The sequence below is a fragment of the Ylistrum balloti genome, unplaced genomic scaffold (assembly GCF_031769215.1).
Source record: "Ylistrum balloti isolate Yb309-2 unplaced genomic scaffold, AGI_CSIRO_Ybal_v1 Utg369856, whole genome shotgun sequence".
NCBI classification, from domain to species: Eukaryota; Metazoa; Mollusca; class Bivalvia; order Pectinida; family Pectinidae; genus Ylistrum; species Ylistrum balloti.
This window is the reverse complement of record NW_026782006.1, coordinates 889550-917166: the sequence shown is the minus strand read 5'-3', so window position 1 is coordinate 917166 and position 27617 is coordinate 889550. Positions and strand designations below refer to the sequence as shown.

At 37.9% G+C, this 27617-nt stretch overlaps 1 protein-coding gene across 1 annotated transcript in view; it reads left to right on the top strand.

Annotated features, from left to right (window-relative positions):
* The window catches only part of LOC132545763 (uncharacterized), a 44955-nt gene that overhangs the window by 2489 nt on the left and 14849 nt on the right, over positions 1-27617 (top strand). The window contains exons 2-8 of the mRNA XM_060209452.1: positions 1195-1246; positions 2581-2687; positions 6669-6720; positions 10071-10153; positions 10576-10615; positions 10857-10873; positions 22503-23439. Of these exons, the coding sequence (XP_060065435.1) occupies positions 1195-1246; positions 2581-2687; positions 6669-6720; positions 10071-10153; positions 10576-10615; positions 10857-10873; positions 22503-23439 (1288 nt within the window). The remainder of the gene's footprint in view (positions 1-1194; positions 1247-2580; positions 2688-6668; positions 6721-10070; positions 10154-10575; positions 10616-10856; positions 10874-22502; positions 23440-27617) is intronic.

Genomic DNA, 27617 nt, shown 5'->3' with positions numbered 1-27617 from the left:
ACCTGGAGTTCAATGTTGTCTACCATAACCTGGAGTTATATGTTGTCTACCATAACCTGGAGTTATATGTTATCTACCATAGCCTGGAGTTATATGTTGTCTACCATAACCTGGAGTTATATGTTGTCTACCATAACCTGGAGTTATATGTTGTCTTATCTTAGTCTGGAGTTCAATGATGTCTACCATAACCTGGAGATATGTGGAGGTATATGTTGTCTACCATAACATTGAGTTATATGTTGTCTACCATAGTCTGGAGTTCAATGATGTCTACCATAACCTGGAGCTATATGTTGTCTACCATAACCTTGAGTTATATGTTGTCTACCGTAACCTGGAGTTATATGTTGTCTTCCATAACCTGGAGTTATATGTTGTCTACCATAACCTGGAGGTATATGTTGTCTACCATAGCCTGGAGTTCATTGATGTCTACCATAGCCTGAAGTTATATGTTGTCTACCATAACCTGGAGTTATATGTTGTCTATCATAGTCTGGAGCTATATGTTGTCTACCATAACCTGGAGTTATATGTTTTCTACCATAACCTTGAGTTATATGTTGTCTGCAATAACCTGGAGCTATATGTTGTCTACCATAACCTGGAGTTATATGTTGTCTACCATAACCTGGAGTTATATGTTGTCTATCATAGTCTGGAGGTATATGTTGTCTTTCATAGCCTGAAGTTATGTGTTGTCTACCATAACCTGGAGTTATATGTTGTCTATCATAGTCTGGAGATATATGTTGTCTACCATAACCTGGAGTTATATGTTGTCTACCATAACCTTGAGTTATATGTTGTCTGCAATAACCTGGAGCTATATGTTGTCTACCATAACCTGGAGTTATATGTTGTCTACCATAACCTGGAGTTATATGTTGTCTACTATAGCCTGAAGTTATATGTTGTCTACCATAATCTGGAGTTATATGTTGTCTACCATAACCTGGAGCTATATGTTGTCTGCAATAACCTGGAGCTATATGTTGTCTACCATAATCTGGAGTTATATGTTGTCTACCATAACCTTGAGTTATATGTTGTCTACAATAGTCTGGAGTTATATGATGTGTACTCCAATGTTTGTTATAAAACAATTGTTGAATAATTTGTTGTATAGATGTTAAAATGGATTGTCAATCCTGAAATAATTTCTAAATGGTCATCATTCTTGATTTGAAGGGCTCCTGTGGTACAGTTTTCCAAAGATAGAATATTACCAATACCTTCTAAGGTGAGTATATCCAATAAAAGCTTGAATCTTATCAACTAGATATGTGATTTGGTACTGTGACCTGATTGAGATAATGAGGCTACTGTGACCTGATTGAGATAATGAGGCTGCTGTGACCTGATTGAGATAATGAGGCTACTGTGACCTGATTGAAAAATGAGGCTGCTGTGACCTGATTGAGATAATGAGGCTGCTGTGACCTGATTGAGATAATGAGGCTACTGTGACCTGATTGAGATAATGAGGCTGCTGTGACCTGATTGAGATAATGAGGCTGCTGTGACCTGATTGAGATAATGAGGCTGCTGTGACCTGATTGAGATAATGAGGCTGCTGTGAACTGATTGAGATAATGAGGCTACTGTGACCTGATTGAGATAATGAGACTGCTGTGACCTGATTGAGATAATGAGGCTGCTGTGACCTGATTGAGTGTTTTCTTTAATTTCTCTCCACACGATATTTTTAGAAGGACTGGTAGAATTTTGAAGAAACTTGGTTGGTTCACTTGTTACCTTAATCCCTCTCCCAATTTTGACTAACGGTGAATTCTGCTCATATTTAATGAGGCTGCTGTGACTTGGTTGATTTCTTTAATCACTCTATGGGAAATCTTTCTGCACCTTATCTTAAGAAGAAATGATAAGAATTTTTAGGAAACTTGCTTTATAGACTTATTACATTAATTCCTTCTTCAGGTTTGAGTATCTGCAAACTCTATGCATACTTGATGAGACTGCTGTGACCTGATTGGCTGATATTTTGTGACACTCTAACTGAATGCTTTCCACATGTTATCTTTTGTAGGAACAAATGAATTATGAGGAGGCTTGGTTGGTAGACTTGTTACCTTAATCTCTTGTTAAAGTGTGATTATTGGCAAATTCTGTGCATATTTAATGAGGCTGGTGTGACCTGATTAGCTGATATTTTTTCCAGTTTTCCATGTTGATCTTGACTATGGATACACAAGCTCATCAACGTACTAATTTGCCAGAGTAATGATGCACTAAAATTTGATCACACAAATTTAGTATATTTACATAAAATACCCTAATATCCCAACTGTTGATCACTGCTAGTGTTTATCATATTAGAAAACAACACTTTCAAACAGGTTAATAGATTGAGAAATTAAGATGAAGGATTTTTTTCATTGACAGTCAATTTTATCACCTGGAAATTCATACTGGTCCCATAATTCAAAGATGAGGAAAACCACATTTCTTAAGACTTTTGACAAGGGTTATGCTGATAAGGGAATGATTTCTTAACAATATCTGACAAAAACTTCTGCTTGATACAGCTCTGATTAATATCAAATTCTAATCAAGTCTTCAGAATTGGATAGAGAAGTGGAGGAGGAATTGGCCTTGGAAATGAGTTGTGAAGTAGAAGACCAGTATGAGGTGTTAGATTGTTTACAGTTAGAGCAGTACAAGTAAGTACTACAGCATCAGATGTTAGATTGTTTACAGTCAGAGCAGTATAAGTAAGTACTACAGCATCAGATGTTAGATTGTTTACAGTCAGAGCAGTACTACAGCATCAGATGTTAGATTGTGTACAGTCAGAGCAGTACTACAGCATCAGATGTTAGATTGTGTACAGTCAGAGCAGTATTACAGCATCAGATGTTAGATTGTTTACAGTCAGAGCAGTACTACAGCATCAGATGTTAGATTGTGTACAGTCAGAGCAGTATAAGTAAGTACTACAGCATCAGATGTTAGATTGTTTACAGTCAGAGCAGTACTACAGCATCAGATATTAGATTGTGTACAGTCAGAGCAGTATAAGTAAGTACTACAGCATCAGATGTTAGATTGTTTACAGTCAGAGCAGTACTACAGCATCAGATGTTAGATTGTGTACAGTCAGAGCAGTATAAGTAAGTACTACAGCATCAGATGTTAGATTGTGTACAGTCAGAGCAGTATAAGTAAGTACTACAGCATCAGATGTTAGATTGTTTACAGTCAGAGCAGTACTACAGCATCAGATGTTAGATTGTGTACAGTCAGAGCAGTATAAGTAAGTACTACAGCATCAGATGTTAGATTGTTTACAGTCAGAGCAGTACTACAGCATCAGATGTTAGATTGTGTACAGTCAGAGCAGTATAAGTAAGTACTACAGCATCAGATGTTAGATTGTTTACAGTCAGAGCAGTACTACAGCATCAGATGTTAGATTGTGTACAGTCAGAGCAGTATAAGTAAGTACTACAGCATCAGATGTTAGATTGTGTACAGTCAGAGCAGTATAAGTAAGTACTACAGCATCAGATGTTAGATTGTGTACAGTCAGAGCAGTATAAGTAAGTACTACAGCATCAGATGTTAGATTGTGTACAGTCAGAGCAGTACTACAGCATCAGATGTTAGATTGTTTACAGTCAGAGCAGTATAAGTAAGTACTACAGCATCAGATGTTAGATTGTGTACAGTCAGAGCAGTATAAGTAAGTACTACAGCATCAGATGTTAGATTGTTTACAGTCAGAGCAGTATAAGTAAGTACTACAGCATCAGATGTTAGATTGTGTACAGTCAGAGCAGTACTACAGCATCAGATGTTAGATTGTGTACAGTCAGAGCAGTATAAGTAAGTACTACAGCATCAGATGTTAGATACAGCAGTAGTAAGTACTACAGCATAGATGTTAGTTGTGTACAGATTGTTACTACAGTCAGAGCAGTATAAGTAAGTACTACAGCATCAGATGTTAGATTGTGTACAGTCAGAGCAGTATAAGTAAGTACTACAGCATCAGATGTTAGATTGTGTACAGTCAGAGCAGTATAAGTAAGTACTACAGCATCAGATGTTAGATTGTGTACAGTCAGAGCAGTATAAGTAAGTACTACAGCATCAGATGTTAGATTGTGTACAGTCAGAGCAGTATAAGTAAGTACTACAGCATCAGATGTTAGATTGTGTACAGTCAGAGCAGTATAAGTAAGTACTACAGCATCAGATGTTAGATTGTGTACAGTCAGAGCAGTATAAGTAAGTACTACAGCATCAGATGTTAGATTGTGTACAGTCAGAGCAGTACTACAGCATCAGATGTTAGATTGTGTACAGTCAGAGCAGTATAAGTAAGTACTACAGCATCAGATGTTAGATTGTGTACAGTCAGAGCAGTACTACAGCATCAGATGTTAGATTGTGTACAGTCAGAGCAGTACTACAGCATCAGATGTTAGATTGTGTACAGTCAGAGCAGTATAAGTAAGTACTACAGCATCAGATGTTAGATTGTGTACAGTCAGAGCAGTACTACAGCATCAGATGTTAGATTGTGTACAGTCAGAGCAGTACTACAGCATCAGATGTTAGATTGTGTACAGTCAGAGCAGTACTACAGCATCAGATGTTAGATTGTGTACAGTCAGAGCAGTACTACAGCATCAGATGTTAGATTGTGTACAGTCAGAGCAGTATAAGTAAGTACTACAGCATCAGATGTTAGATTGTTTACAGTCAGAGCAGTATAAGTAAGTACTACAGCATCAGATGTTAGATTGTGTACAGTCAGAGCAGTATAAGTAAGTACTACAGCATCAGATGTTAGATTGTGTACAGTCAGAGCAGTATAAGTAAGTACTACAGCATCAGATGTTAGATTGTGTACAGTCAGAGCAGTATAAGTAAGTACTACAGCATCAGATGTTAGATTGTGTACAGTCAGAGCAGTATAAGTAAGTACTACAGCATCAGATGTTAGATTGTGTACAGTCAGAGCAGTATAATCAGTGTTAGATTGTGTCAGTCAGATCAGATGTTAGATTGTGTACAGTCAGAGCAGTATAAGTAAGTACTACAGCATCAGATGTTGTTAGATTGTGTACAGTCAGAGCAGTATAAGTAAGTACTACAGCATCAGATGTTAGATTGTGTACAGTCAGAGCAGTATAAGTAAGTACTACAGCATCAGATGTTAGATTGTGTACAGTCAGAGCAGTACTACAGCATCAGATGTTAGATTGTGTACAGTCAGAGCAGTACTACAGCACAGTCAGAGCAGTATAAGTAAGTACATCAGATGTTAGATTGTGTACAGTCAGAGCAGTATAAGTAAGTACTACAGCATCAGATGTTAGATTGTGTACAGTCAGAGCAGTACTACAGCATCAGATGTTAGATTGTGTACAGTCAGAGCAGTATAAGTAAGTACTACAGCATCAGATGTTAGATTGTGTACAGTCAGAGCAGTATAAGTAAGTACTACAGCATCAGATGTTAGATTGTGTACAGTCAGAGCAGTATAAGTAAGTACTACAGCATCAGATGTTAGATTGTGTACAGTCAGAGCAGTACTACAGCATCAGATGTAAGATTGTGTACAGTCAGAGCAGTATAAGTAAGTACTACAGCATCAGATGTTAGATTGTTACATCATTTAATGTTTAATCAAGTAAATTAGCACTATTTGATGTTACAAATGTGATATATATTACTCTGAAAATATTTTGCAAACTTCTCATGTTTATAAATTAGGCATATCCTGGACAAATTTGCTCTTATTTTTTTTCAGAAGACCAGGGGGTATTAATTTGACTGACCAAATACATGGTCTGTAAAATTATGTTGAATCACCACCTTTCAAAGTGAAACACCTTAGTCTCAACTTAGAGTTATATGTTGTCTACCATAACCTGGAGTTATATGTTGTCTACCATAACCTGGAGTTATATGTTGTCTACCATAACCTGGAGTTATATGTTGTCTACCATAACCTGGAGTTATATGTTATCTACCATAGCCTGGAGTTAAATGTTATCTAACATAGCCTGGAGTTCAATGTTGTCTACCATAACCTGGAGTTATATGTTGTCTACCATAACCTGGAGTTATATGTTATTTACCATAGCCTGGAGTTATATGTTGTCTACCATAACCTGGAGTTATATGTTGTCTATCTTAGTCTGGAGTTCAATGATGTCTACCATAACCTGGAGATATGTGGAGGTATATGTTGTCTACCATAACATTGAGTTATATGTTGTTTACCATAACCTGAAGTTTTATGTTGTCTATCATATCCTTAAGTTATATGTTGTCTATCATAACCTGGAGTTCAATCATGTCTACCATAGCCTGAAGTGATATGTTGTCTGCCATAACCTGGAGCTATATGTTGTCTACCATAATCTGGAGTTATATGTTGTCTACCATAACCTGGAGCTATATGTTGTCTGCAATAACCTGGAGCTATATGTTGTCTACCATAATCTGGAGTTATATGTTGTCTACCATAACCTTGAGTTATATGTTGTCTACCATAGTCTGGAGTTATATGATGTGTACTCCAATGTTTGTTATAAAACAATTGTTGAATAATTTGTTGTATAGATGTTAAAATGGATTGTCAATCCTGAAATAATTTCTAAATGGTCATCATTCTTGATTTGAAGGGCTCCTGTGGTACAGTTTTCCAAAGATAGAATATTACCAATACCTTCTAAGGTGAGTATATCCAATAAAAGCTTGAATCTTATCAACTAGATATGTGATTTGGTATTATTACATTTTTAGCAGTGAAATATAGGGATATCTCAAACTGATGAAAGTGATATTTTTCACTATATAACCTTTTTATATTTTTCACTAGTGAAAAATATCACTTTGAGGATTGAATAATCAGAGAGCCCAATACAAATCTACTCCAATTCTAGGCACTGGGAACACAACCTTCAACTCCACCGTAAATTTCCATTTTCTTGGCAGTCAGCAGACGATGCAAGCCAATTACTCTATGTTATCAGTGGTCAAACCCATCCCGGTTCTGAGAGTCTTGACAGTGAACCAAGGCATTTAAAAGAATCTTATCTTTGTCATTGATAGTGACAGCGACTAGGAGGGCGCCATACTTTACGTTTAAACCATTTTATTGTGTATAAGTGACATCAATAAATTACAAAATCCATGTCCAAACACAAATAAACATTCATTATGATTTATTCATGAGTCTGTATATTTTTACTGATTTTTCATAAAATGGACTGTTTTTTGCCGCACACAACATCGTTGTATAATGAGTGAGTTGTATCTGGAAAAAGCATGGTCAACTTACCCATTTTATAGTTATCGTAAGTTTGCCATTTTTTTGGTTTATTTTTGCAATGAAAATGTAATAAACAGAATATTTGATAGTGTCTTCAGAAATAACAAATATATTTCACTCGTGTGGCTAATATTTTGGTATCTTTCACAAGTGTGTAGCAATATATAAAGTAAAATTTGTTATTACTGAAGACACTATTAAATATCCTATATTTATTTTGTAATCCCACACCCCTACTAAATAAGAGGGGGTGGAGGGAGATATAGACACTTTGTGTGTATAATCTCTGTTATCATAGTGTCTCCACACCCTACTTAATAGAGGGGGTGGAGAGTGATATAGACACTTTGTATGTATAACCTCTGTTATCATAGTGTCCCCACACCCCTACTTAATAGATGGGGTGGAGAGAGATATAGACACTTTGTGTGTATAATCTGTTATAGTGTCCCCACACCCCTACTTACTAGATGGGGTGGAGAGATATAGACACTTTGTGTGTATAATCTCTGTTATAGTGTCCCCACACACCTACTTGATAGAGGGGGTGGAGAGAGATATAGACACTTTGTGTGTATAATCTCTGTTATCATAGTGTCCCCACACCCCTACTTGATAGAGGGGGTGGAGAGAGATATAGACACTTTGTGTGTATAATCTCTGTTATCATAGTGTCCCCACACCCCTACTTGATAGAGGGGGTGGAGAGAGATGTAGACACTTTGTGTGTATAATCTCTATTATCATAGTGTCCCCACACCCCTACTTGATAGAGGGGGTGGAGAGAGATATAGACACTTTGTGTGTATAATCTCTGTTATCATAGTGTCCCCACACCCCTACTTGATAGAGGGGGTGGAGAGAGATGTAGACACTTTGTGTGTATAATCTCTATTATCATAGTGTCCCCACACCCCTACTTGATAGAGGGGGTGGAGAGAGATATAGACACCTTGTGTGTATAATCTCTGTTATCATAGTGTCTCCACACCCCTACTTAATAGAGGGGGTGGAGGGAAATATAGACAGTTTGTGTGTATAATCTCTGTTATCATAGTGTCCCCACACACCTACTTGATAGAGGGGGTGGAGAGAGATATAGACACTTTGTGTGTATAATCTGTTATAGTGTCCCCACACCCCTACTTAATAGAGGGGGTGTCACTTTGTGTGTATAATCTGTTATAGTGTCACACCCCTACTTGATAGAGGGGGTGGAGAGAGATATAGACAGTTTGTGTGTATAATCTCTATTATCATAGTGTCCCCACACCCCTACTTAATAGAGGGGGTGGAGAGAGATGTAGACACTTTGTGTGTATAATCTGTTATAGTGTCCCCACACCCCTACTTGATAGAGGGGGTGGAGAGAGATATAGACAGTTTGTGTGTATAATCTCTATTATCATAGTGTCCCCACACCCCTACTTGATAGAGGGGGTGGAGAGAGATATAGACAGTTTGTGTGTATAATCTCTGTTATCATAGTGTCCCCACACCCCTACTTGATAGAGGGGGTGGAGAGAGATATAGACACTTTGTGTGTATAACCTCTGTTATTATAGTGTCCCCACACCCCTACTTGATAGAGGGGGTGGAGGGAGATATAGACACTTTGTGTCTATAATCTCTGTTATCATAGTGTCCCCACACCCCTACTTGATAGAGGGGGTGGAGAGAGATATAGACACTTTGTGTGTATAATCTGTTATAGTGTCCCCACACCCCTACTTAATAGAGGGGGTGGAGAGAGATGTAGACACTTTGTGTGTATAATCTCTGTTATCATAGTGTCCCCACACCCCTACTTGATAGAGGGGGTGGAGGGAGATATAGAATGCTTGAATTAATTTCAACCAAATTTGGCCTGAAACATCATTGAATGTAGGAATTGTTTTGATAAATTCATGATTTGATTCATCCCCAAAGGACTTTTGGGCAGGGCTCCAAAAGGGGAAGTTAAGCGATGTTTTGCTTCAAAATACTACGCTTTCTTAATGCTTGGATGTGTTTCCACCAAATTTTGTTTCAAACATCATGGTGAGTGGGGAATGATTTCTTAAATTCAAAAAGTTGGATCAACCCCTAGTTAATAGGAATGACCTTTATCTGCTTGAAAGGTCATAGGAATCAAATATATTGAAATGCTTAAGCAACTTCATCTCAATAACCAAAAGGCTCAGGATAATGATATTAGTCCTGTAGCATGTTAGGATGGAGAGCTACCAACTTTGTTAATATGAATGACATTGACCCACTTTCAATGTCACAGATTTCAAATATGTTAAAATGTTTAAATGACTGCTCAATAACCAAAAGGCCCAGGGAGCTGATATAGGGCCATCTTTCATGGTCACAGGGGTAAAATATAATAAAATGCTTAAGCAACTTCTTTTCAATAACCGAAAGGCCAAGGGTCTTGATACTTGGCCTGTAGCTTGCTTTTTCAACAAGTAATACATCTGGAATAGTGGCAATTATGTAGTGCATGTATAAAAAAATATAATTTCAAGTTTGCAGAAAGTGTCTTTCATATCCAACCAATGTCTTCTATGTAAGCTGTATTTAGAGTAGCTGAGTAATTTATTTTAGACCTTTTTTGCCTCTTTCATATATAGGTCTTTATAGTTGGATGACTGTAAAGGCCCATGGGCCTCTTGTTAAATCTGTTATCATAAGATCATAAGATCTAGTTCATAACTAGGGTATATGTTTACCTACTTTGAAATCTATTATTGATCTTGTGTTACAGGTTTTAATGAACTCAGGGAAGACTTCGGAGTCGGAATCGGATCAAGACACGTACTTTGACAGTACAATTAAATATCAGCAAAGGTATGGGTACTTAATGTTAAAATACATTCATACTGAAGTTACAAGTAATGCGTATTGTGTATTTATTGGTTTTAGTTATTCTAGTTTGAAGGATGAGCATAATACAGAACAATATAATAGCCTGTGTTGTCTACTGAACAGTATAGGCATGTAACACTGAGATCAAAAGTTCCTCCCAAAGGTTTTATTGAGGTCAAATGTCAAACTAAGTCTGTGAAAGTAGATACTTGATTCTGGAGTCACATGGTTGTATGACTATATCAAAGTCATTTTAATTCAAAGGTCAAAGTTATGCTTAACCCTTGTATTGCTGAAAGAAAATGAACCAGATTATGTGCTATATACAACAAACACAAGAGTTTAAATGAGTGGTCAAACAGGATAATTTATCATGTTTAATGCTGAGCTTTATTTTGATTCAGAAATGAGGATGTCATAGCAAAGAAAACAATGTCTAAAATGGTAAGTTCACATCCATGTATCAGCAGGAACACTGTATAGCAGGGTAAGTTCACATCAATGTATCAGCAGGAACACTGTATAGCAGGGTAAGTTCACATCCATGTATCAGCAGGAACACTGTATAGCAGGGTAAGTTCACATCCATGTATCAGCAGGAACACTGTATAGCAGGGTAAGTTCACATCCATGTATCAGCAGGAACACTGTATAGCAGGGTAAGTTCACATCCATGTATCAGCAGGAACACTGTATAGCAGGGTAAGTTCACATCCATGTATCAGCAGGAACACTGTATAGCAGGGTAAGTTCACATCAATGTATCAGCAGGAACACTGTATAGCAGGGTAAGTTCACATCAATGTATCAGCAGGAACACTGTATAGCAGGGTAAGTTCACATCCATGTATCAGCAGGAACACTGTATAGCAGGGTAAGTTCACATCCATGTATCAGCAGGAACACTGTATAGCAGGGTAAGTTCACATCAATGTATCAGCAGGAACACTGTATAGCAGGGTAAGTTCACATCAATGTATCAGCAGGAACACTGTATAGCAGGGTAAGTTCACATCCATGTATCAGCAGGAACACTGTATAGCAGGGTAAGTTCACATCAATGTATCAGCAGGAACACTGTATAGCAGGGTAAGTTCACATCCATGTATCAGCAGGAACACTGTATAGCAGGGTAAGTTCACATCAATGTATCAGCAGGAACACTGTATAGCAGGGTAAGTTCACATCCATGTATCAGCAGGAACACTGTATAGCAGGGTAAGTTCACATCAATGTATCAGCAGGAACACTGTATAGCAGGGTAAGTTCACATCAATGTATCAGCAGGAACACTGTATAGCAGGGTAAGTTCACATCAATGTATCAGCAGGAACACTGTATAGCAGGGTAAGTTCACATCAATGTATCAGCAGGAACACTGTATAGCAGGGTAAGTTCACATCAATGTATCAGCAGGAACACTGTATAGCAGGGTAAGTTCACATCCATGTATCAGCAGGAACACTGTATAGCAGGGTAAGTTCACATCCATGTATCAGCAGGAACACTGTATAGCAGGGTAAGTTCACATCCATGTATCAGCAGGAACACTGTATAGCAGGGTAAGTTCACATCCATGTATCAGCAGGAACACTGTATAGCAGGGTAAGTTCACATCCATGTATCAGCAGGAACACTGTATAGCAGGGTAAGTCACATCCATGTATCAGCAGGAACACTGTATAGCAGGGTAAGTTCACATCCATGTATCAGCAGGAACACTGTATAGCAGGGTAAGTTCACATCCATGTATCAGCAGGAACACTGTATAGCAGGGTAAGTTCACATCCATGTATCAGCAGGAACACTGTATAGCAGGGTAAGTTCACATCAATGTATCAGCAGGAACACTGTATAGCAGGGTAAGTTCACATCAATGTATCAGCAGGAACACTGTATAGCAGGGTAAGTTCACATCAGTATCAGCAGGAACACTGTATAGCAGGGTAAGTTCACATCAATGTATCAGCAGGAACACTGTATAGCAGGGTAAGTTCACATCCATGTATCAGCAGGAACACTGTATAGCAGGGTAAGTTCACATCCATGTATCAGCAGGAACACTGTATAGCAGGGTAAGTTCACATCAATGTATCAGCAGGAACACTGTATAGCAGGGTAAGTTCACATCAATGTATCAGCAGGAACACTGTATAGCAGGGTAAGTTCACATCCATGTATCAGCAGGAACACTGTATAGCAGGGTAAGTTCACATCCATGTATCAGCAGGAACACTGTATAGCAGGGTAAGTTCACATCCATGTATCAGCAGGAACACTGTATAGCAGGGTAAGTTCACATCAATGTATCAGCAGGAACACTGTATAGCAGGGTAAGTTCACATCAATGTATCAGCAGGAACACTGTATAGCAGGGTAAGTTCACATCAATGTATCAGCAGGAACACTGTATAGCAGGGTAAGTTCACATCAATGTATCAGCAGGAACACTGTATAGCAGGGTAAGTTCACATCAATGTATCAGCAGGAACACTGTATAGCAGGGTAAGTTCACATCCATGTATCAGCAGGAACACTGTATAGCAGGGTAAGTTCACATCAATGTATCAGCAGGAACACTGTATAGCAGGGTAATTCACAGATATAACCAGGATGTATCAGCAGGAATCACATCAATGTATCAGCAGGAACACTGTATAGCAGGGTAAGTTCACATCAATGTATAAAAATGATGGACTAATGATACAGATTCGAAATCTCTCTTATATGTGTCATTCATTTCCTCTCTTCCATACTTTTTCTTAATGAGGGTAAAATGATAGGTGCTGTAACTAATCTTGGTATAATGTAAATTGAATAATTACTCTCTAGGATTATGTTTATCTGTCACAGATATAACCAGGAGTGTATTATTACCCCTAGGGATCTAGTATCTATCTGTCACAGATATAACCAGGAGTGTATTATTACCCCTAGGGATCTAGTATCTATCTGTTACAGATATAACCAGGAGTGTATTATTACCCCTAGGGATCTAGTATGTTAATCTGTTACAGATATAACCAGGAGTGTATTATTACCCCTAGGGATCTAGTATGTTAATCTGTTACAGATATAACCAGGAGTGTATTATTACCCCTAGGGATCTAGTATGTTAATCTGTTTACAGATATAACCAGGAGTGTATTATTACCCCTAGGGATCTAGTATGTTAATCTGTTTACAGATATAACCAGGAGTGTATTATTACCCCTAGGGATCTAGTATGTTAATCTGTTTACAGATATAACCAGGAGTGTATTATTACCCCTAGGGATCTAGTATGTTAATCTGTTTACAGATATAACCAGGAGTGTATTATTACCCCTAGGGATCTAGTATGTTAATCTGTTTACAGATATAACCAGGAGTGTATTATTACCCCTAGGGATCTAGTATCTATCTGTTACAGATATAACCAGGAGTGTATTATTACCCCTAGGGATCTAGTATGTTAATCTGTTACAGATATAACCAGGAGTGTTTATTACAGATCTGTTTACAGATATAACCAGGAGTGTATTATTACCCCTAGGGATCTATTATGTTAATCTGTTTACAGATATAACCAGGAGTGTATTATTACCCCTAGGGATCTAGTATGTTAATCTGTTTACAGATATAACCAGGAGTGTATTATTACCCCTAGGGATCTAGTATGTTAATCTGTTACAGATATAACCAGGAGTGTATTATTACCCCTAGGGATCTAGTATGTTAATCTGTTTACAGATATAACCAGGAGTGTATTATTACCCCTAGGGATCTAGTATGTTAATCTGTTTACAGATATAACCAGGAGTGTATTATTACCCCTAGGGATCTAGTATGTTAATCTGTTTACAGATATAACCAGGAGTGTATTATTACCCCTAGGGATCTAGTATGTTAATCTGTTTACAGATATAACCAGGAGTGTATTATTACCCCTAGGGATCTAGTATGTTAATCTGTTACAGATATAACCAGGAGTGTATTATTACCCCTAGGGATCTAGTATGTTAATCTGTTTACAGATATAACCAGGAGTGTATTATTACCCCTAGGGATCTAGTATGTTAATCTGTTACAGATATAACCAGGAGTGTATTATTACCCCTAGGGATCTAGTATGTTAATCTGTTTACAGATATAACCAGGAGTGTATTATTACCCCTAGGGATCTAGTATGTTAATCTGTTTACAGATATAACCAGGAGTGTATTATTACCCCTAGGGATCTAGTATGTTAATCTGTTTACAGATATAACCAGGAGTGTATTATTACCCCTAGGGATCTAGTATGTTAATCTGTTACAGATATAACCAGGAGTGTATTATTACCCCTAGGGATCTAGTATGTTATATATAACAGGAGTGTATTATTACCCCTAGGGATCTAGTATGTTAATCTGTTACAGATATAACCAGGAGTGTATTATTACCCCTAGGGATCTATTATGTTAATCTGTTTACAGATATAACCAGGAGTGTATTATTACCCCTAGGGATCTAGTATCCTATTGTTCCAGATATAACCAGGAGTGTATTATTACCCCTAGGGATCTAGTATGTTAATCTGTTTACAGATATAACCAGGAGTGTATTATTACCCCTAGGGATCTAGTATGTTAATCTGTTTACAGATATAACCAGGAGTGTATTATTACCCCTAGGGATCTAGTATGTTAATCTGTTACAGATATAACCAGGAGTGTATTATTACCCCTAGGGATCTAGTATGTTAATCTGTTTACAGATATAACCAGGAGTGTATTATTACCCCTAGGGATCTAGTATGTTAATCTGTTACAGATATAACCAGGAGTGTATTATTACCCCTAGGGATCTAGTATGTTAATCTGTTTACAGATATAACCAGGAGTGTATTATTACCCCTAGGGATCTAGTATCCTATTGTTACAGATATAACCAGGAGTGTATTATTACCCCTAGGGATCTAGTATGTTAATCTGTTACAGATATAATCTGGAGTGTATTATTACCCCTAGGGATCTAGTATGTTAATCTGTTTACAGATATAACCTGGAGTGTATTATTACCCCTAGGGATCTAGTATGTTAATCTGTTACAGATATAACCAGGAGTGTATTATTACCCCTAGGGATCTAGTATGTTAATCTGTTTACAGATATAACCAGGAGTGTATTATTACCCCTAGGGATCTAGTATGTTAATCTGTTTACAGATATAACCAGGAGTGTATTATTACCCCTAGGGATCTAGTATCCTACTGTTCCAGATATAACCAGGAGTGTATTATTACCCCTAGGGATCTAGTATGTTAATCTGTTACAGATATAACCAGGAGTGTATTATTACCCCTAGGGATCTAGTATGTTAATCTGTTTACAGATATAACCAGGAGTGTATTATTACCCCTAGGGATCTAGTATGTTAATCTGTTTACAGATATAACCAGGAGTGTATTATTACCCCTAGGGATCTAGTATCTATGTTAATCTGTTTACAGATATAACCAGGAGTGTATTATTACCCCTAGGGATCTAGTATGTTAATCTGTTACAGATATAACCAGGAGTGTATTATTACCCCTAGGGATCTAGTATGTTAATCTGTTACAGATATAACCAGGAGTGTATTATTACCCCTAGGGATCTAGTATCTATCTGTTACAGATATAACCAGGAGTGTATTATTACCCCTAGGGATCTAGTATGTTAATCTGTTTACAGATATAACCAGGAGTGTATTATTACCCCTAGGGATCTAGTATGTTAATCTGTTTACAGATATAACCAGGAGTGTATTATTACCCCTAGGGATCTAGTATGTTAATCTGTTTACAGATATAACCAGGAGTGTATTATTACCCCTAGGGATCTAGTATGTTAATCTGTTTACAGATATAACCAGGAGTGTATTATTACCCCTAGGGATCTAGTATGTTAATCTGTTACAGATATAACCAGGAGTGTATTATTACCCCTAGGGATCTAGTATCTATCTGTTACAGATATAACCAGGAGTGTATTATTACCCCTAGGGATCTAGTATCTATCTGTTACAGATATAACCAGGAGTGTATTATTACCCCTAGGGATCTATATGTTAATCTGTTTACAGATATAACCAGGAGTGTATTATTACCCCTCTAGGGATCTGTTTACTAGTATAACCAGTAATATTTAATCTGTTTACAGATATAACCAGGAGTGTATTATTACCCCTAGGGATCTAGTATGTTAATCTGTTACAGATATAACCAGGAGTGTATTATTACCCCTAGGGATCTAGTATGTTAATCTGTTTACAGATATAACCAGGAGTGTATTATTACCCCTAGGGATCTAGTATCTATCTGTTACAGATATAACCAGGAGTGTATTATTACCCCTAGGGATCTAGTATGTTAATCTGTTTACAGATATAACCAGGAGTGTATTATTACCCCTAGGGATCTAGTATGTTAATCTGTTACAGATATAACCAGGAGTGTATTATTACCCCTAGGGATCTAGTATGTTAATCTGTTACAGATATAACCAGGAGTGTATTATTACCCCTAGGGATCTAGTATGTTAATCTGTTTACAGATATAACCAGGAGTGTATTATTACCCCTAGGGATCTAGTTGTACACAGTTAACCAGGAGTGTTATTGTCTAGTATGTTCTGTTTAGATATAACCAGGAGTGTTATTATTACTGGTTACAGATATAACCAGGAGTGTATTATTACCCCTAGGGATCTAGTATGTTAATCTGTTTACAGATATAACCTGGAGTGTATTATTACCCCTAGGGATCTAGTATGTTAATCTGTTACAGATATAACCAGGAGTGTATTATTACCCCTAGGGATCTAGTATGTTAATGATATAACCAGTATGTTAATCTGTTTACAGATATAACCACAGCATTATTACCCCTAGGGATCCTAGTATTAATCTGTGTTACAAAATAACAGGATGTACCAGTTATACAGCTTGTTAATCTGTATTAACTAGTGTATTATTACCAAAGATATAATTTGGATTACTGTCTAGGGATCTAGCATTATGTTAATCTGTTACAGCATATGGATGTGAAACAGGTGTATAGTTAATCTGTATCAGTATATAACCATTGTCAGATACATGTGGTCTTAAAGGAATGACTCAAATAACCAAAATATGTTAGTAAATATAGTTTCAGATTAGCCACTTGTGAAACCTTATCAAAGTGCAGCCAAAGTATTATAGACTTTTTGGAAGAGATTTCAGTGAAGACAGTGCAATGTTCTATAGGAACACAGTTATAGCAACAGCATAAGTCAAAACACCTCCTCATCGTACAAAATTACAGGAATAATTGTTATTGCTTTTAGTATTTCTAATATTAAAAAATTCTGCTGAAGAAGCCTAGATAGATACAATTATGGCAACAATCTGTATCTAGATATATACTTGATCAGATACAGCATTGGAACAGTTGAACTAGATCAGATCAGATACAGCATTGGAAAAGTCAAACTAGATCAGATCAAATACAGCATTGGGACAGTGAAACTAGATCAGATCAGATACAGCATTGGACAGTGTGTTAAACTAGATCAGATGACAGACATTGGAAAAATGATATTCAGAGTTCATTGGAACAGTCAAACTAGATCAGATACAGTTAATGTGTTTGGTTGAAGAAGTCAAAACTAGATCAGATCAGATACAGCATTGGGACAGTCAAACTAGATCAGATACAACGGTGGAACAGTGAATATAGATCAGAACAGATACAGCATTGGAACAGTCAAACTAGATCAGATACAGCATTGGAACAGTCAAACTAGATCAGATACAATGTTGGATCAGATACAGCATTGGAAAAGTCAAACTAGATCAGATCAGATACAGCATTGGAAAAGTCAAACTAGATCAGATCAAATACAGCATTGGGACAGTGAAACTAGATCAGATTAGATACAGCATTGGGACAATCAAACTAGATCAGATACAACGTTGGAACAGTGAAACTAGATCAGATCAGATACAGTATTGGAACAGTCAAACTAGATCAGATACAGCATTGGAACAGTGAAACTAGATCAGATCAGATACAGCATTGGAACAGTGAAACTAGATCAGATCAGATACAGCATTGGAACACTCAAACTAGATCAGATACAGCATTGGAACAGTGAAACTAGATCAGATCAGATACAGCATTGGAACAGTCAAACTAGATCAGATCAGATACAGTATTGGAACAGTCAAACTAGATCAGATACAGCATTGGAACAGTGAAACTAGATCAGATCAGATACAGCATTGGAACAGTCAAACTAGATCAGATACAGCATTGGGACAGTCAAACTAGATCAGATCAGATACAACATTGGAACAGTCAAACTAGATCAGATACAGCATTGGAACAGTCAAACTAGATCAGATCAGATACAGCATTGGAACAGTCAAACTAGATCAGATCAGATACAGCATTGGAACAGTCAAACTAGATCAGATACAGCATTGGAACAGTCAAACTAGATCAGATACAGCATTGGAACAGTCAAACTAGATCAGATCAGATACAGCATTGGAACAGTTCACTAGATCAGATACAGCATTGGAACAGTCAAACTAGATCAGAACAGATACAGCATTGGAACAGTCAAACTAGATCAGATCAGATACAGCATTGAAATAGTCAAACTAGATGAGATCAGATACAGCTTTGAAACAGTGAAACTAGATCAGATCAGATCAGATACAGCATTGGAACAGTCAAATTAGATCAGATCAGATACAGCATTGGAAAAGTCAAACTAGATCAGATCAGATACAGTATTGGGACAGTGAAACTAGATCAGATCAGATACAGCATTGGGACAGTCAAACTAGATCAGAACAGATACAGCATTGGAACAGTCAAACTAGATCAGATCAGATACAGCATTGAAATAGTTGGAACAGTCAAACTAGATCAGATCAGATACAGCATTGAAATAGTGAAACTAGATCAGATCAGATACAGTATTGGAACAGTCAAACTAGATCAGATCAGATACAGCATTGGAAAAGTCAAACTAGATCAGATCAGATACAGCATTGGAAAAGTCAAACTAGATCAGATCAGATACAGTATTGGGACAGTGAAACTAGATCAGATCAGATACAGCTTTGGAACAGTCAAACTACATTAAATCTGATACAACATTGGTACAGTCAAACTAGATCAGATCAGATACAGCATTGGAACAGTTAAACTAGATCAGATCAGATACAGCATTGGAACAGTCAAACTAGATCAGATACAGCATTGGAACAGCATTGGAACAGTCAAACTAGATCAGATACAGCATTGGAACAGTAAAACTAGATCAGAACAGATACAGCATTGGAACAGTCAAACTAGATCAGATCAGATACAGCATTGGAACAGTCAAACTAGATCAGATCAGATACAGCTTTGGAACAGTGAAACTAGATCAGATACAGCATTGGAACAGTCAAACTAGATCAGATACAGTATTGGAACAGTCAAACTAGATCAGATACAACATTGGAACAGTCAAACTAGATCAGATACAGCATTGGAACAGTCAAACTACATCAGATCAGATACAATGTTGGAACAGTCAAACTAGATCAGATCAGATACAGCATTGGAACAAACTAGATCAGATCAAATACAGCATTGGAACAGTCAAACTAGATCAGAACAGATACAGCATTGGAACAGTGAATCTAAATAAGATCAGATACAGTATTGGAACAGTCAAACTAAATCAGATCAGATACAGCATTGGAAAAGTCAAACTAGATCAGATACACTAGATCAGATCAGATACAGATCAGATCAGATACAGCATTGGAACAGTCAAACTAGATCAGATACAGCATTGGGACAGTCAAACTAGATCAGATCAGATACAACATTGGAACAGTTAAACTAGATCAGATACAGCATTGGGACAGTCAAACTAGATCAGATCAGATACAACATTGGAACAGTTAAACTAGATCAGATCAGATACAGCATTGGGACAGTCAAACTAGATCAGATACAGCATTGGGACAGTGAAACTAGATCAGATTGGGAACAGTCAAACTAGATCAGATCAGATACAGCATTGGAACAGTCAAACTAGATCAGATACAGCATTGGAGTCAAACTAGATCAGATCAGATACAGCATTGGGACAATCAAACTAGATCAGATACAGCATTGGAACAGTCAAACTAGATCAAATCTGATACAACATTGGTACAGTCAAACTAGATCAGATACAGCATTGGAACAGTCAAACTAGATCAGAACAGATACAGCATTGGAACAGTCAAACTAGATCAGATCAGATACAGCATTGGAACAGTCAAACTAGATCAGATACAGCATTGGAACACTCAAACTAGATCAGAACAGATACAGCATTGGAACAGTCAAACTAGATCAAATCTGATACAACATTGGTACAGTCAAACTAGATCAGATCAGATACAGCATAGATCAGAACAGATGCAGCATTGGAACAGTCAAACTAGATACAGATACAGCATACATTGGAACAGTCAAACAGATACAGCATTGGAACAGTCAAACTAGAACAGATACAGCATTGGGACAGTCAAACTAGATCTGATACAACATTGGAACAGTCAAACTAGATCAGAACAGATACAGCATTGGAACAGTCAAACTAGATCAAATCTGATACAACATTGGTACAGTCAAACTAGATCAGATACAACATTGGAACAGTCAAACTAGATCTGATACAACATTGGAACAGTCAAACTAGATCAGATACAACGTTTGAACAGTCAAACTAGATCAGATCAGATACAGCATTGGAACAGTCAAACTAGATCAGATCAGATACAGCATTGGAACAGTCAAACTAGATCAGATCAGATACAGCATTTGGACAGTCAAACTAGATCAGATCAGATACAGCAATGGGACAGTCAAACTAGATCAGATACAATGTTGGAACAGTCAAACTAGATCAGATCAGATACAGCATTGGAACAAACTAGATCAGATCAAATACAGCATTGGAACAGTCAAACTAGATCAGAACAGATACAATCAGATTTGGAACAGTCAAACTAGATCAGATCAGATACAGCATTGGAACAGTCAAACTAGATCAGATCAGATACAGCATTGGAACAGTCAAACTAGATCAGATACAGCATTGGAACAGTCAAACTAGATCAGATCAGATACAGCATTGGAACAGTCAAACTAGATCAGATACAGCATTGGAACAGTCAAACTAGATCAGATCAGATACAGCATTGGAACAGTCAAACTAGATCAGATCAGATACAGCATTGGAACAGTCAAACTAGATCAGATCAGATACAGCATTGGAACAGTCAAACTAGATCAGATCAGATACAGCATTGGGACAGTCAAACTAGATCAGATACAACGTTGGAACAGTCAAACTAGATCAGAACAGATACAGCATTGGGACAGTCAAACTAGATCAGATACAACATTGGAACAGTCAAACTAGATCAGAACAGATACAGCATTGGAACAGTGAATCTAAATAAGATCAGATACAGTATTGGAACAGTCAAACTAAATCAGATCAGATACAGCATTGGAAAAGTCAAACTAGATCAGATCAGATACAGCATTGGAAAAGTCAAACTAGATCAGATCAGATACAGCATTGGAACAGTCAAACTACATTAAATCTGATACAACATTGGTACAGTCAAACTAGATCAGATCAGATACAGCATTGGAACAGTAAAACTAGATCAGAACAGATACAGCATTGGAACAGTCAAACTAGATCAGATCAGATACAGCATTGAAATAGTGAAACTAGATCAGATCAGATACAGTATTGGAACAGTCAAACTAGATCAGATACAACATTGGAACAGTCAAACTAGATCAGATACAGCATTGGAACAGTCAAACTAGATCAGATCAGATACAGCATTGGAACAGTCAAACTAGATCAGATCAGATACAGCATTGGAACAGTGAAACTAGATCAGATCAGATACAGCATTGGAACAGTGAAACTAGATCAGATACAGCATTGGAACAGTGAAACTAGATCAGATCAGATACAGCATTGGAACAGTCAAATTAGATCAGATCAGATACAGCATTGGGACAGTCAAACTAGATCAGATCAGATACAGCATTGGGACAGTCAAACTAGATCAGATCAGATACAGCATTGGAACAGTCAAACTAGATCAGATCAGATACAGCATTGGGACAGCATTGGGACAGTCAAACTAGATCAGATCAGATACAGCATTGGAACAGTCAAACTAGATCAGACCAGATACAGCATTTGGAAATGAAAACTCCTGTATGTATTTTTAGAAATATATTGTTGTTTCTCTATTGCAGGTATTTATCTGCAACACCAATTTCCCCACCTCCAAAGTCTGCCAAGGATTTTACATCCGGACCACCAATTTCCCCCCGTCAAAAGTCTGCCATGGCTTTTACACCCACAGCACCACCTCCCCCACCTCCGAAGTCTGCCATGGCTTTTACATCAGCAGCACCACCTCCCCCACCTCCAAAGTCTGCCGTGGCTTTTACATCCGCAACACCACCTCCCCCACCTCCAAAGTCTGCCATGGCTTTTACACCTGCAACACCAATTCCCCCACCTCCAAAATCTGCCAAGACTTTTACATCCGGACCACCCATTCCCCCCCATCGAAAGTCTGCCATGGCTTTTACACCTGCAACACCAATTCCCCCACCTCCAAAGTCTGCGTTAGCTTTTACACCCGCAGCACCACCTCCCCCACCTCCAAAGACTGCCATGGCATTTACACCCGGAACACCACCTCCCCCACCTCCGAAGTCTGCCGTAGCTTTTACATCCGCAACATCACCTCCCCCACCTCCCCCACCTCCCCCACCTCCAAAGTCTGCCATGGCTTTTACACCTGCAACACCAATTCCCCCACCTCCAAAGTCTGCCGTGGCTTTTACATCCGCAACACCACCTCCCCCACCTCCCCCCCATCGAAAGTCTGCCATGGCTTTTACACCTGCAACACAATGTACCCAACGTGCTCGAAAGTCTAGGTTGGCTTTTACACCCGCAGCACCACCTCCCCCTTCTCCACAGCATGGGAGATCTTCAAGACAGACTTCCATATGTAATAGATTCTCAGGAGCTGATGAATGCTTATTGGACAGAGTCTCCTCTCCGGTGACTGAAGGATTATCGCATTGTTTTGGCCAATCTCAGCAATCTGCAAGGCCTTTATCATCAGCCAATAGAGGTGGAAAGTCTACAGAAGACCTGATATCTCTAAGTGTATTGGTATGTAAAACAATGTTTATATTTATTCTTCTTTGTACACATGTCTGTACACTTGACATGTAAATGTAAGGAAAATCTTCCAGTATACTGACCTCAGTTTACAGTTTTAACTGACACAGAGAAAAAGTCATATTAACACATTTTTAGCCCACCATCTAATAGATGGTGGGTTAATTAAAATCACCCTGCGTCCGTGGTCCGTCGTCCGTCCGTCTAGGCGTCCGGTCCGTCCGTCCGTAAACAATTCTTGTTACCGCTATTTCTGGAAAAGTACTGGATGGATCTTTCTCAAATTTCATATGCAGGTTCCCCTTGGTCCCTAGTTGTGCATTGTACCTTTTTTGAACTGATTCCCATTGAAGATGGCAGACAGGTGGCCATCTTGGATTTTGGAAGTAAAAGTTTGTTACCGCTATTTCTGGAAAAGTACTGGATGGATCTTTCTCAAATTTCATATGCAGTTTCCCCTTTGTCCCTAGTTGTGCATTGTACCTTTTTTGGACTGATTCGAATTCAAGATGGCCGACAGGTGGCCATCTTGGATTTTGGAAGTATAAGTTTGTTACTGCTATTTCTTGGAAAGTACTGGATGGATCTTTCTCAAATTTCATATGCAGGTTCCCTTTGGTTCCAAGTTGTGCATTATACCTTTTTGGACTGATCCGAAATCAATATGGCTGACAGGCAGCCATCTTGAATTTTGAGAGTAAAATCTTGTTACTGCTATATCTGAGGAAGTCCTGGATGGATCCTTCTGATATTTTATAGATATTGGTTTCCCTTTGTCCCTAGTTGTGCATTGTACCTTTTTTGGACCGATTTGAAATCAAGGTGGCCCACAGACAGCCATCTTGGATGTCGACAGTAATACAGCACAAGCATATTGTCCATTATCCACCTGTAACTGACTGCTATCTAATAATACTTTAGGATCTTTTTCAAATGATATTTGCTAATAGGTGCTTAATAAAAATATCTTGTGCCATCATTGAGTACATTCAGTGAAGACCAGTTCATGAACATTTACAACACCTGTAACAAACAAACAAAAAAAAAAAACAAATCTTCAAGAACTGAAAACAGATCCTCAAATGGTGGGCGCCAAGATCCCTCTGGGATCTCTTGTTAGCTTCTTATCATCAATTGGACAGCTGTTCAAAGAGTCCTTCATCTGGGGTCTGTGGTTCATTTGCTTGTCTTTAAACCATCCTATTTCTTGAGAAACAATGAATGGATTTTTCTGATATTTCATAGATGAACTACCCTGAATCTTTCATTGGGCAGGGCAAATTTGGGAACTAATGCAAATAAATTGCCAACATGCATCAGTCTTGAATTTTGACAGTTTTTGTGTGTTATTGTCGGATTTTACTAAGATTTTACATTAAGATTCCCTGGGGTCCTAATGTTGTAAACAATTTCAATGTTACTACAGATCTGAAAAAGTTTATTATCGCTATTTCTTGAGAATACCTTGTTTGATAGAGGCCTCTCATATACATACTGGTTATGCATCATTAATTGAAAGACTGATTGAATAACAAAATGACTTAAGGTTGCCATGTTGGATTTGACAAATTTCAATTTCATACATAGGCTACCATTGGTCCCTGGTTGTGTATGATCAATTTTAGATTAGATTGGGAAAACAAAATAACTGACTAAAGGGCAAATTAGAGGAAAGAAGGGCAAAAGAGACTTTTAATATAAACCCAATTGATAAAAGATAATATAATGGGTGCCAAGATCCTTATCTTATGTTACAATTTAATTTCTGCATTCAAAGAGGATATCATAATAAATAGTTCCTTTGTTTAAGTTTATAAATTTCAGATTTTGGAATCAGAAAGTATTTCATTTGAAGAAAAACACCCAGTATTGGCACCGTAAGAAAATACTCATTGCTGGTACTATATATTGTTGTTGGTACTGTAAGTAAACACCCATTGTTGGTACTATAAGTAAACACCCATTGTTGGTACTGTAAGAAAACACCCATTGTTGGTACTGTAAGAAAACACTCATTGTTGTTACTGTAAGTAAACACCCATTGTTGGTACTGTAAGTAAACACCCATTGTTGGTACTGTAAGAAAACACCCATTGTTGGTACTGTACGAAAACACTCATTGTTGGTACTGTAAGAAAACACCCATTGCTGGTACTGTAAGAAAACACCTGTTGCTGGTACTGTAAGAAAACGCTCATTGCTGGTACTTTAAGAAAACACCCATTGTTGGTACTGTAAGAAAACGCTCATTGCTGGCACTGTAAGAAAACACTCATTGTTGGTACTGTAAGAAAACACCCATTGTTGGTACTGTAAGAAAACACCCATTGTTGGTACTGTAAGAAAACGCCCATTGTTGCTTCGATAAGAAAACACCCATTGCTGGTACTGTAAGAAAACGCCCATTGTTGCTTCGATAAGAAAACACCCATTGCTGGTACTGTAAGTAAACACTCATTGTTGGTACTGTAAGAAAACACCCATTGCTGGTACTGTATGAAAACACCCGTTGCTGGTACTTTAAGAAAACACCCATTGCTGGTACTTTAAGAAAACACCCATTGCTGGTACTGTAAGAAAACACTCATTGTTGGTACTGTAAGAAAACACTCATTGTTGGTACTGTAAGAAAACACTCATTGTTGGTACTGTAAGAAAACACCCATTGTTGGTACTGTAAGAAAACACCCATTGTAGCTTCGATAAGAAAACACCAATTGCTGGTACTGTAAGAAAACACCCATTGCTGGCACTGTAAGAAAACACCCATTGCTGGTACTGTAAGAAAACACCCATTGCTGGTACTGTAAGAAAACACTCATTGTTGGTACTGTTAGAGACACCCATTGTTGGTACACCCATTGTTGGTACTGTAAGAAAACACCCATTGTTGGTACTGTAAGAAAACACCCATTGTTGCTGCAATAAGAAAACACCCATTGCTGGTACTGTAAGAAAACACCCATTGCTGGTACTGTAAGAAAACACCCGTTGCTGGTACTGTAAGAAAACACCCATTGTAGCTTCGATAAGAAAACACCCATTGTTGGTACTGTAAGAAAACACCCATTGCTGGTACTGTAAGAGAACACCCGTTGCTGGTACTGTAAGAAAACACCCATTGCTGGTACTGTAAGAAAACACTCATTGTTGGTACTGTAAGAAAACACTCATTGTTGGTACTGTAAGAAAACACCCATTGCTGGTACTGTAAGAAAACACTCATTGTTGGTACTGTAAGAAAACACTCATTGTTGGTACTGTAAGAAAACACCCATTGCTGGTACTGTAAGAAAACACTCATTGTTGGTACTGTAAGAAAACACTCATTGTTGGTACTGTAAGAAAACACCCATTGTTGGTACTGTAAGAAAACGCCCATTGTTGCTTCGATAAGAAAACACCCATTGCTGGTTCTGTATGAAAAAAACCCATTGCTGGTACTGTAAATAAACACCCATTGTTGGTACTGTAAGAAAACACCCATTGTTGGTACTGTAAGAAAACACTCATTGTTGGTACTGTAAGTAAACACCCATTGTTGGTACTGTAAGTAAACACTGATTGTTGGTACTGTAAGTAAACACCCATTGTTGGTACTGTAAGAAAACACTCATTGTTGGTACTGTAAGTAAACACCCATTGTTGGTACTGTAAGAAAACACTCATTGTTGGTACTGTAAGTAAACACCCATTGTTGGTACTGTAAATAAACACCCATTGTTGGTACTGTAAGAAAACACCCATTGTTGGTACTGTAAGAAAACACCCATTGTTGGTACTGTACGAAAACACTGATTGTTTGTACTGTAAGAAAACACCCATTGCTGGTACTGTAAGAAAACACCGTTGCTGGTACTTTAAGAAAACACCCATTGCTGGTACTGTAAGAAAACACCCATTGCTGGTACTGTAAGAAAACACCCATTGCTGGTACTGTAAGAAAACACTCATTGTTAGTACTGTAAGAAAACACCCATTGTTGCTTCGATAAGAAAACACCCATTGCTGGTACTGTAAGACAACACCCATTGTTGGTACTGTAAGAAAACACCCATTGTTGCTTCGATAAGAAAACACCCATTGCTGGTACTGTAAGAAAACACCCATTGCTGGTACTGTAAGAAAACACCCATTGTTGCTTCGATAAGAAAACACCCATTGCTGGT